At 36.5% G+C, this 12,830-nt stretch overlaps 1 protein-coding gene across 1 annotated transcript in view; it reads right to left on the reverse strand.

Annotated features, from left to right (window-relative positions):
- Nucleotides 1-10,860, reverse strand: part of CFAP36 (cilia and flagella associated protein 36) — a 29,069-nt gene extending 18,209 nt beyond the window's left edge. The window contains exons 1-3 of the mRNA XM_021701182.1: nt 10,511-10,860; nt 7,689-7,753; nt 6,828-6,929 (exon numbers count right to left, since the gene is read on the reverse strand). Coding sequence (XP_021556857.1) covers nt 6,828-6,929; nt 7,689-7,753; nt 10,511-10,625 — 282 coding nt within the window. The 5' untranslated portion in view covers nt 10,626-10,860. The remainder of the gene's footprint in view (nt 1-6,827; nt 6,930-7,688; nt 7,754-10,510) is intronic.
- Nucleotides 10,861-12,830: the final 1,970 nt, after the last annotated feature.

Consider the following 12,830-nt stretch of genomic DNA (forward strand, 5'->3'; position numbering starts at 1 on the left):
GATTGAAACCAACAATGTATAAAAAGAATTATACACCATGACCAAGTGGGATTTATTCTAGTTATGCAAGGTTGGTTCAACACCCAAAAATTAATTAATGTAATCCATCAATCACACCAAGAGGCAAAAAAGAAAAATCATATGATCATATAAATAGATACAGAAAAAGCATTTGACAAAATCCAACATCCATTCACGATAAAACTCTCAGCAAATGAGGAATAGAGAGGAATTTCCTTAACCTGATAAAGAACATCTATAAAAAAATTGACAGCTAACATTTTACTTAATGATGAAAAACTAGATGCTTTCCTATTAAGATCAGAAATGAGTTCCCTCCCACCACTCCCACTCCACATTATACTGGAAGTCCTAGCTAATGCATTAAGAAAAGGAAATTAAAGGTACAAAGATTAGGAAGGAAGAAATAAAACAGTTTTTCCTCACAGATGACAGGACTGTCTGTAGACAATCCCAAAGAATCAGTTTAAAGAAACTCCTGGAACATATAAGTAATTATAGCAAGGCTGCAGGATACAAGGTTACTATACAAAGTCTCCTATATACTGACAATGAGTAGTGGGAAAATGAAATAAAAAACACAATGCAATTTACATTAGCTCCACAATAAAAGAAAGTACTTAGGAATAAATCTAACAAAATACACAAAAGATCTATATAAGGAAAACTAAAAAACTCTGATGAATGAAATCAAAGGTAATGTAAATAAATGGAGAGATATTCTTTCATAGATAAAAAGACTCAATTTCATTAACATGTTGATTCCTCCTAATTTGATCTGTGGATTTATGCAACCCAACAGAATCCAGCAAATTATTTTGTAGACATCAACAAACTGATTTTAAAATTTATATGAAAAGTCAAAAGTCCCAGAAGAGCCACATAATATTGAAAAAGAACAAAGTCAGAGGACTGACACTACCTGATTTCAAGACTTACTATAAACTACAATTATCAAGAGACACTATGGTATTGGTGAAAGAGCAGAGAAAGAGATTAATGCAATGGAAAGAACCTGAAAATAGATCAACACAAACATAGTCAACTGATCTTTGACAAAGAAACAAAGGCAATCCAATGGAGAAAAGATAATCTTTCCAGCAAATGGTGCTACAAGAACTGGATATCTACATGCAAAAAAAATGAATCTAAATACTGAATTTATACCTTTCACAAAAATTAGCTCAAAATGGAACATAGACTTAATTGTTTTAAAAAACAAAACCATAAAACCTCTAGAAGATACAACTTCTGAAGATACAACACCAAAAGCATAATCCATGAAAGAAAGCTGATAAATCACAGACTTCATTAAAATTAAAAAAAAAAAAAAAAGGAACAACTTCTACTCTGTGAAAGACACTGTTAGAGAAGGAAGACAAGCCACAGAAGAAAATTCTGTGAAATATTTGCAAAACACATATCTGATAAAGAAGACTTGTATCAAAAATTGTATACAGAGAACTCTTACAACTCAACTACTAGAAAACAACTCAATTTTAAAATGGGCAAAAGTAAACCACTACACCCCTAATTAGAATGGCTAAACTGTAAAAAACTGACTATACCAAGTGCTGCCGAAGATGTGGAGCAACAGGAACTCCCATTTATTGCTGGTGAAGATTCAAAATGGTACAACTACTTTAGAAGAGACTTCGGCAATTTCTTACAAAGCTAAACTTAATCTTACTGTATGATCCAGCAATCTCCTAGGTATTTATTTGCCCAAATGAGTTGAAAACCTTATGTCCACACAAAAGCCTAAATATGAATATTTGTAGCAGCCTTTTCATAATTACCAAAGACTGGAAGACACCAAACGTCCTTCAAAAGGTAAATAGATAGACTGTGGTATATCCATATAATGGAATGTTACTCAGCAATAAAAAGAAATGAACTATCAAACAACAAAAAAACATGAAAGAACCTTAAATTCATACTGCTTAGCAAAAGAAGCCAGTCTGAAAAGGTATATGCTATATGATCCCAATTATATGACATTCTGAAAAAGGCAAAACTAGAGAGCCAGTAAAACACAGTGGTTGCGAGGAGCAAGGATGGAAAGGATAAACATGTGGGAGACAGGGGAATTTTTAAGACAGTAAAACTATTTTGTAAGATGATGTAATGGTGGATATATGACATTGTGTATAAATCCACAGAACTGTGGAACACAAAGAGTAAACCTTAATATCAACTGTGGACATGAGTTAATAATAATGTTTCAATGCTGACTCATCAATTTTAACAAATATACCACACTAATGAAAGATGTTAATAATAAGGGACACTACTCTGCTCAATTTTCTGTAAACCTAAAACGTCTCTAAAGATAAAGCCTACTAGTGTGCCTGTGAGGCTCAGTCGGTTAAGCGTCCAGCTCTTGATTTCGGCTCAGGTCATGATCTCAGGGTTGTGAAATCGAGCTCTGTGTGGAGCCCCATGTCAGGCTCCAGCTCAGCATGGAGTTGGCTTGAGATTCCCCTGCCCCCTCCCCCACTCTCTCGCTCCTGCGCTCTCTCTCTCTCTCTCTAATAAATAAATAAAATCTTTAAAAAAAATAAAGCCTATTAATTTTTTTTAAATCTTACTAGTACTCACACAAAATATTGTTAATTATCCTGTGTGTATTTTTAGAAAATGAAAGTTACACCACATATGTAATCTTTTCAATGATACAAATTATTGGAAAAACAGCATAATTTTGCCAAATTACTATCATAACACAAATGTTTCTGAAAGTGTTAATTTTTGTTATTTTAAAAGTCAAAGCAAATCAAGACACAAAAGCAAAAAATACTGCTTGTTTCTTGCCATATAGAAGTCTTTTGCAATACAGTATATAGAAATCAATGACGAACTTTATCCTCAACAAAAAAATCACAAGTCACAATGAAGGAAGTCATTTTTGCCTACTTCAGTTGGAAAATACCACAAAATTACAAAATTCAACTGAAGATGACTGAAATAATAAATATCTCAGTAGTTATTATAGTATCATATTTTCTTAACAGTTAATTCATGAGCATGTTTTAAGAAATCACAGATTCAACAGAAAAACATGCTCTTACAGGTTTTTGGTTGTTGTTGTCTTAAACTAGAATTCTTCATCTGGTGCACTCCTTGCTATTCCTGCTAACTTCGATATACAGAGTATGGCAGGAGCAATGGCCTAGGTAGAATCATGACCAAACCAGGTGAAAAGAATTTTGTTAAGTGGGCTTTAGCAGTATAATTCAATGGGATCTGGTTTAAACAATCAAAACCAAACCAGCAAACCAAAACAAAATAAAAATTACCTCCGCAATAACCCAAGGCAAGCAGCTGGTTCCTTGAGTTAATTCTTAGGCACCCTATATTGGCATAATGGAATCAGCATTCTGATCTTTCTGTATAAAGACTAGATCATTGCTGCAAAGCAGTAAATAAAATAGCTTTAAGCTGGTTTTCTGGTAATGATGATGGCTTTGTGCTGATTCAGTCATTTTGCTATTCAGTATCTGATGCTAAGTGTTTGCTCCAGAAGAGAATACAGCTAACTAGTCCACATGGGGATTGAACAATGACCCTGGCCTAATTAGCACACTGCTAATCAACCACCAAAATAGCTAGTATTAATTAGGAGGTGTTTCCATTTATAGACTGCCTTATAAATGTCAGGTATTGTGCTAAGTGCTTTATGATCATTATCTCTTAAATTTTGCAAAAACCTTTCAAAGTAGATACTATCCAGATTTTACAGATGTGGAAACTGAGAATCAGAATGGTAAGAAAGGAAAACAGCACAACAATCTTACAGCTAGTAAATGAAAGCTCTAGGACTCAAATCTAGGTCTGTCTGTAATCAAAAGCCTTGCCTCCTTGTACACAACAAGACCGTATTACCAATCAATTCCAAATAAATCAAAAGGTGTTGTATAACAGAACAAAAAAGATGTGTTACTCTTGATCTGAAAACAATATTTTAAAATTCTGAACATCTTCATTCAATTTAAAGTTATCCAAATAATAAAAACAAAAGATGGATATTAATTTTTTGAATTAATTCATTAATTCAAAAAATTAATTTTTAATTAATTAAATTAATTAATTAATCATTCACAATGACTTAATTAAGAGATTGACAAATATTCACCAAAGTAGAAAATATTCCTGAAAAACAAGGAAAATAAAAACAAATATCAACATCTTAAAAGAAACCTAAATATTAGTTAATAGTTTTCAAATTACTCCTGCCCACCTAAAAAGGAGAAGAAAATAATGCCTGTTACTGTCCTTAAACTAAACTTATGGTACATATAGAATAAAAGCTACTGGTGAACTGTAAAACAACTTTCACTTTATAGCATTATTAACTAATAAAATCAGATATTTATTTACATTAGTTGGGGCATACCAATAATAGTTAAAAATATTTTTCAAAATGCCATGTTGTATTAAAGATATTGTATAAGACTGTTGAATCACAGACCTGTACCTCTGAAACAAATAATACATTATATGTTAAAAAAAAAAAAAGAAGAAGAAGATAGCAGGAAGGGAAGAATGAAGGGGGGGAATCGGAGGGGGAGACAAACCATGAGAGACTATGGACTCCGAGAAAAAAACTGAGGGTTCTAGAGAGGAGGGGGGTGGGGGGATGGATTAGCCTGGTGATGGGTATTAAAGAGGGCACGTACTGAATGGAGCACTGTGTGTTATACGCAAACAATGAATCATGGAACACTACATCAAAAACTAATGATGTAATGTATGGTGATTAACATAACATAATAAAAAAAAGGGATGTTCTATCTCTAGAATTAGAGATGATCGCTAAATAAGAAAATCTTGTACAACAGAGAACTATAGCAGGAAGCACTGGATTAAACAGTAGTCAAAGCACCCTCTTCTAGGCCATGGTAAGAAGATAATTTAAGTTAACATTTATTAAGAACTACCTACTAGTAACTAGGTTCTCATCTATGTGCTAGACACTGGGAATGCAAAGATACTAAAAACATTTCAAAGGATTTATAATCTAGTAAGGCTAACAGACTTGTAAGAAACTAGAATTTGGGGCAGAGTATGAAAAAATATAAAAATGTCCAGTGAGGGGGCGCCTGGGTGGCTCAGATGGTTAAGCATCTGCCTTCGGCTCAGGTCATGATCCCAGGGTCCTGGGATGGAGCCCCACATCAGGCTCCTGGCTCAGTGGGGAGCCTGCTTCTCCCTCTCCCCCTGCTCATGCTCTCTCTCTCTCTCTCTCTGTATCTCTGTGTCTCAAATGAATAAATAAAATCTTAAAAATAAAAATGTCCAGTGAGGTAGAATGAGTGCTAGTCTACCCTAGCATACCAGAGACCAGGAAAGCTGCCACAGGAAGTAACATTTTAGCAAGGCCCTCATGATAAGAGGGATCTATCTGGTAAGGAAAAGATACTGGGGTGGGGAGGTAAGGGCCAAACATTCCAGGGTTAGGGAATAGCATGAGCAAAGCCAGACGCATGGATGCTTCCAAGAACAAGTGGCCTGGAATGACAATAGTACATAATGTATCAAGAAATTACAGCAGGAGGAGATTGAAAATATAATTTAGGGTCACATCACAGACAATCCTCACTATCATTTGGCTAAGGAATTACAGTTTATTTAGTAGAAAATGGAAAGCTAAAGCAACTTGAGAAGAAGGCTATTTAGGTAGTAGTAACATATCCCTACCCTGAACTTCTGAGCAAGGGCTTGCAGTTGGAGTGCCTGGGCTGGTATCCTGCACTACTACTTAATGAGCAGAGGACTTTGCACTAGTCATTTAATATATCTGTGCATTGGGTTTTTCATTTCTAAGTGGAAATAAAATAGTGCCAAATTCCTATGGGGCAGCAGGAAGATTAAATGAGATAATACATGTCAAGTGCCTAAAACAGCAGCTAACATGAGCCCTCAGTAAATATTAGTTATAAATACACATAATATCTAATTCAAACCAGCACTGCAGAACTAATGTGACAATAAAAGTAGTTCCAGGGACACCTGGGTGGCTCAGTTAAGTGTCAGACTCTTGGTTTCGGCTCAGGTCCTGATCTCAGGGTTGTGAGACGGAGCCCCGTGTCTGGCTCCCTGCTCAGCACGGAGTCTGCTTGGGATTCTCTCTCCCCCTCCCTCTGCCCTCTGCATTCTCTCTCTCTCTCTCTCTCAAAATAAATAAATAAATAAATAAATAAATAGATCTTTAAAAAAATTTTAAAAATTAAAAAAATAAAAATAGTTCCAAGAGAAGGAAGCCCCAGGAACTGTGTACTATAGAACGGCTAAGATTAAAAAAGGGGCAACTGAAAAACCGTCAGAAATCTATATAAATAAAACAGTAGTATATAAATAAAACAATAGAACAGTTTATATAAATAAAAACTGTGATGTATTATAGTTCTGCATTCAGAAAGTTCCTTTTTAATTGCATTAGTTCATTAATGCCTCAAATTACCATTTATTTGCGGGGGGTAAAGGGCAGAGGGAGCAAGAAAGAGAATCCCAAGCAGGCTCCAGGCCCAACAGGGAGCCCCACACAGGGCTTGATCCCATGACTCAGATCATGACCATAGCTGAAATCAAAAGTGGAACGCTTAACCAACTGACCCACCCGGGTGCCCCACAAATTATCATTTCTTGAGGTAATTATAGAAAAGAACCCACATGTGATGAATTTGCTTTTCACTCATACAATGTCTAAAATAGTATACTTTGACAATCAAATATAGCAAATTTAAGTGAAACCCTGGGCATTTTTATGAAAACTATATGTTAGCAGAATGATAGAAAAGCAGAACCTGTGATGTACGGGTCTTTGCAAGAGGAGAAGTGCATGCTTCTTGAAATTGATCTTCATTAATTCCAATTTCTTTGAGGTAACTTTCCAGCAGCTTTTCAACCTAAAAACAGAAAGTATAACTTTTATAATTTACATAGAAAAATTCCAAATGACAATTTTCATGTTAAGTGTTGAGTTTAGAAAAGGATAATCAAATGTTTGCTTGCAATTATTAATCTATATAAATTATATTATATGGCAATGACAATGTCTTTCACTAAAAAAACCCACAAACAACGAAAAGTTAAAATTTTTGCAGAGAATCAAATGAAATTTTATTTCCTCTACCTGAAATAATTGAAGTCAGGGTTATGACAGTCAATGTAGTACAACTCTTCTATTACTCAGGCATTTTTAAAAATCACAAGACAACCGTGGCAAATTAATAATTAACACTTCTCTAGGTGCATCAACAGAAGATTAAAAATAAAATTTAAAGATTAGTTGCAAGATCCCTTAAAGTAGTTGTCCTAAATTCATTTCTTAGATTCTAGAGTAGAAGAGATAAGAAGTCAAAAGGATGAAATGCTCAGAGAAGCGTTAGGGCCTGATGGAACTCGTAGTACTATTAGGGTAGACTGGATGTTTTTTATTCTTTTTTCTTTTTTTAAGGAGGCTCTACTCCCAATATGGAGCTTGAACTCACAACCCCAAGATTAAGAGTCACATGTTCTACAGCAGAGCCAGCCAGGGGTACCTAGAATGGATTTTTTTAATTAAAGAATTTTAAAATGGAAAAAGTCCATGTTTTTAATTTAGAAAAGCTAAAATTAGTATTATTTTAATTACCTTTAAAAATCAGTGGAAATAAAATACTCACTAGTTCTTTGTATTCCTGATGAATCTCTGTATAGGTCAACTTGCTTTCTTCTTCATCATCAAAAACTAAATTTAAAAGAAAAATATTATTATATAGTGTACAAAAACAAATCCTTTCATTAATGCAAATATAAAAGTGCACTCCTTACATCTTACAATAGAATTCTTGTTCTTATAACCTAGCTCTTCAGCTTTGAATTCTTGAATTAAAAAAAAACTATGTGTACATATATATGATATATACATATATTTGTAATAATATATGTTATTTGTATAACATATAACAGTGTTTTTTCCTACTTAAGATCTATTTCATATGTAAGACAAACACTAATTTGCTACTTTCAATAATAAAAGGCAACAATTTCTTTATAAACTTTTAATGGAATATTAATAGTTTTTAAACATTAATTCCCTTTACAACAGGCTCCAGATTATGTTATCATATTCAAAATTTGCTGATGCAAATTTTACTGAGAGTGACTAGGCCATTTTTGCTCCATATAAGTCAGTAATGAAATTAAAATAAATAAAACCAAAACAAATGTTTACTCAATGGTCATACGTGTGAAACAATGTGGATTAGAAAGATATATATTCCATCAAGAAGCTACAATCTAATTAGGGAAACACGCCAAATTCATGAATTGTTACCAATAAACTTTTTTAAATTCCCCCTAAATGATCTAAAATGCAAAACTAACTTCTTTAACTTTCTATTTAAAGCTCTTCAATGACTGTTCTTTGCTTAAATAACAAATGCAAAATCCTTAGAAGGCCAGACAAAACCTCCAAGTCTCATCTCCTTTCACTCCAAAACCCAAACTTTGCACTCTTAACATACACCACTACTTGGAATGCCATCAAACATAACATGTGCAGTGCTTCAAACTCCTGTACATTTGCTCAAGTGTTCCTAGAATTTTTTGCCTTTACCTAATCCTCTTCCCCCAACTATTCTTCAAGACATCGCAAATGGCACATTCTCCAAGACCTGCCACCCACTCCCAACTCCTGGGCTGGTTAGATCCCTTTGAACTCTTACAATAGTGCCACATGCCTTCCTTTATTATAACACCTGACACTTTAGATTTAAATTCCATTTACCTGCCTGTGTTCCCCCACTAAATCATAAACTTCTCAACCACAAGGATTTTCTTTCATTCATCTCTCTATCCCCAGCTTCTGGCCCATAGACACTCAATAAGTGTTTATTGAAATAAATGCTGATATCACAGATTGTACAAAACTCATCTTTAAAGAATAGCACACTGACAACCTAAAGCCACTCAAGTGTTAACATTTATTTCAAGTGACACTAGGATGTTACTTCCACTTCTACTGGCATCTGCTCTATATAACACTGGGCATACACACAATATAGCAGCAACTTAATTAACTGTTTCCAGTTAATTCTAAAACCAAATTACTACATTACATATGTATAAGGCTTCCCTGTACAATTACACAATCAGATGTACTACTACTGAGATGCAACCGCTTTTGACATTTGGGGATAAAAAGAGCAATGCTTTAACTTTTTTTCATTTTAGCATTTAGTCTCAGAGGCATAAATAGAATCAAAAAGTGACATAATTCTTTTTTTCTCCCAAAGGAGGTCAGAATTCCACATGCTTCATCTGTCTCAGAATTTTAAATTTTTAAAAAGATCATAAATAAAAATTATTTTGAACTTTAGAAATTATGCATAAAAACAATACTCTCTAAACAATTAAATACTCTCTGAATTTTGATTACAGCATAATTTTGATTATGGTAATGAAAAGATTCAACGGTCAAACTAAAGTTTATCTTTACCAGATTCATGGACTCTTAGGGTTGAAAGGACTTTTCAAAGGTCATCCAGGATAACTCACCATTTGATGGTTGAATTCCCCTCTATAACATCTCCATTAAGTTGCTGTCAAATCCATTTAAACACAGCTACCGTCTGGGGAACTCATTACCTTTTCAGGTAGGCTAACTTAACTGGGATACATTCCCCTATGGAGCACTTCCTTCATAGAAATTTGTCTGTGGCTTGTACCCACTGACCCTTACAAAACAAGTCTAAACCCTCCAACATAAGGCAGACGTTCAAATGATTAATGGATATTACTGCCCTGCAAGTCCTGCCTGCTAAACAACCATGATATCAGTTGGGCATTCATTCATATGACATGGTTTCTAGCTCCTTTTCCGTACATGGACTCCAGTTTGTCTCCGAGAACTGAATGCAGAACTCTAAGCGTGAATGATCACGGCCTGGGGGTCCTTTGCCCTCACAGGGAATATTATGCCACCTTTATATACCTCACTTGTTAGAAGATACCCCCCATTTTTGGTATATCCGAGAGTCCGAGTGCTCAGGAAAGGCAAACAGGCCACTGGGTCGCCAGCTCTGGGCCTGGTGGAGCAACAGTATGCCCTCCCTTTGCGGTTAACTGTTTAGATCAGAAGGAACACAGGCGAACTGACCTCTCTCCTCCCCAGTCCCTGGGGAAATTGTTGAAGCCCACCCAAACAGTGCACCTGCCCAAGGAAGAAACGTGCAGGGTAAGGTGAGAGACCCAACATAGGATTGAAGTCTAATGATTTTCGGATGTGTGCTTGGGCCCAGGGAAAGGGGAGTCCCCGTCTTCAGTTCCGTGAAGGAAGACGGCTGGCGCAGTGACAGCAATACCTCCTACAAACCAGCTCTGAACCTGGCCGACAGGAGTAAAGACCTGAGAGATGAGAGATGGTTCGTGGTGACCACCTTCCTGCCGATCGCTGGTGAGAGAGAGACGAGAAAGAATTGTCGGTTCGAGATCTGATTTTTACCTTCACATTTCTGCTCCACAAAGTCCAAGATGGGGATGGACCAGTCCGGGCCTCGCAGGAACCCAGCGATGCTCTCCACTACCCATTCCACCTCATCCTCTTCTTCCGCAGCCATCCCGCTCTGCGGGGCGCCGCGGAACCGTAGGCCCGACCCCCGGAGCCTGCGTAAGGCTCTTGGCCGCAGGGAGCCGAGACAGAATGGAAGAAGAAAGAGTGGTCCCCGCAGTCCCCCTGCTACCTGGACGAAACCTACAAACCAGTTAACGTAAAACGGTCGCTATGGCAACACGCGCAGCCGCCCCTCACAGCCTTCCGGAAGTGAAGCCTGCTTCCCTGGAGCCTGCGATCTCAGAGAGGGGCATTTGAAGAACGCTTCCGATTGGCTGGAACAGGACAGTACCGCATCAAAAGATAGCCTTCCGCGCATTGGCCCGGAGTTGCTAGGGCTGGGAGCAAAAGTGTAGCCATTGGTTGGAGGTCCTAGCAGGATTCGACGTTCCCTCTTCGGAGAAGTGCGTAGGAGCCAAGAAATGGCGCAGTGAGGTACACGCAGTGACGGGTCCTACCCCTGTAAGGTCTTCAGAGGCTTGGGTTCACCGTTGTATACCCTGCACCTCAGTACCAACCATTTTCAAACCCACTGGCCCAGAAACCTTTGTAATAAAAGGGTTGTTTGAAAATACAAAGCCGAGCAACGTAGCTGTAAGACTTGCTGTTCGGCTCTTTGTATCTCATAGCTCCAGGCGGGTCTTTAACCCTTCATGGGTAGATAGGAAAAACTAGAATTAGGAGATTTGCAAGGGCAAAATCGAACTTAATGTTTATTTAAATAAATATTTACACAACCAAATCTTATGTCAGACAACACCAACGCAAATTTTCAAATTAGGGTCCATTGGGAATGAGTCTTCAGAGGTCATTGCCAAGGTCTTCAGTGTCCCCAAATCTCTTCAAGCAGCCTTATATATTGTTATATTAAGTTTTCAAGATCTAATTCTATCAATTCATGAATGAGGCAGCATCCCATCTGGCAAGTAGAGGAGAGCTCCAAAGGGCTACAGGAAAGGAAAGGTTTTTAAAGGCTTTTTAAAGGTTTTAAAGGTGTGGAAAAAAGGACATTGTTAGCAAAGAATCCATTGTTTGAGGCAAGGTCACCCTCCTGAGGGGGACAGAAAGTGTGTATCAGTAAATTTCCTAATGCTGACTGAGAAATTCCCATGTTGACTGGTTAGAGGTTACATTTCTAGGCTGAAATGACAGGTTAGGTTTTTTTAAGTCTTGGTTAACTGGTTCTGGGCCTTAACCTAAGTGACACCATTTTGGGCCTGTGGTTTTCTTTTTAACAATATATTTATATAAATGAGATCATATTATATGTACAGCCACAGAACTTTTTTCACTATGAGGTCACTTTTCATGTGAAAATATAGAACTCCTTTTTTTGCAGCTGCATAGTATTCTATAAAATATCATTTAGTCTATTTTTACTTTTACTTCCACAATATCTTAGTGGATGCAGAAATATCATTACTGTGCAGTCTTTTTTCTTTTTCTCCCTTCCTGATGTGGGTGTACTCTACCATTTTTTCCTTACAAACTGCTGAAATTAACATCTTTGTGTCACTAAGAGCTATGATTTTATGGACTATTCTAGAGGGTAGATTGCAGCAGAATTGCTAAATGAAAGTATAGATGTCTTGATTTATTTGACTAATCTTCAACTGCTAGATTAAATTACTTCAATTTTTTTTTTTAAAGATTTTATTTATTTATTTGAGAGAGAGAGAATGAGAGACAGAGAGCATGAGAGGGAGGAAGGTCAGAGGGAGAAGCAGACTCCCTGCCGAGCAGGGAGCCCGATGCGGGACTCGATCCCGGGACTCCAGGATCATGACCTGAGCCGAAGGCAGTCGCTTAACCAACTGAGCCACCCAGGCACCCAAATTACTTCAATTTTTAAAACTCAGTTCTGCAATGAACAATTCTTCACATATATTTTTGAACCCGTTTCATTATTTCCTTTGAATAAATTCCCAAATGGAAAATTACTGAACTTATTTTTAAAATCTTTTTTGAAAAATGTCTTTGCCAATCTACTAGGTTAAAAATAAAACATAGTTTTAGTTTGCATTTTTAAATTTGAAATTGAGCACTATTTGACATGGATTAGCCTTTGCGTTTGTTCCTGGGTTCTTTCCATATTCTTTGACCATTTTTTATTGGGATGTTCTTTTTTATTATTGATGTATAAAAGCTTTTCATACATTATTATAAGAATTTTAACCCTTTGACACATGTTGCAGTGACATGCTTGTCATTT

Source organism: Neomonachus schauinslandi, chromosome 10 (assembly GCF_002201575.2).
Source record: "Neomonachus schauinslandi chromosome 10, ASM220157v2, whole genome shotgun sequence".
NCBI lineage: Eukaryota > Metazoa > Chordata > Mammalia > Carnivora > Phocidae > Neomonachus > Neomonachus schauinslandi.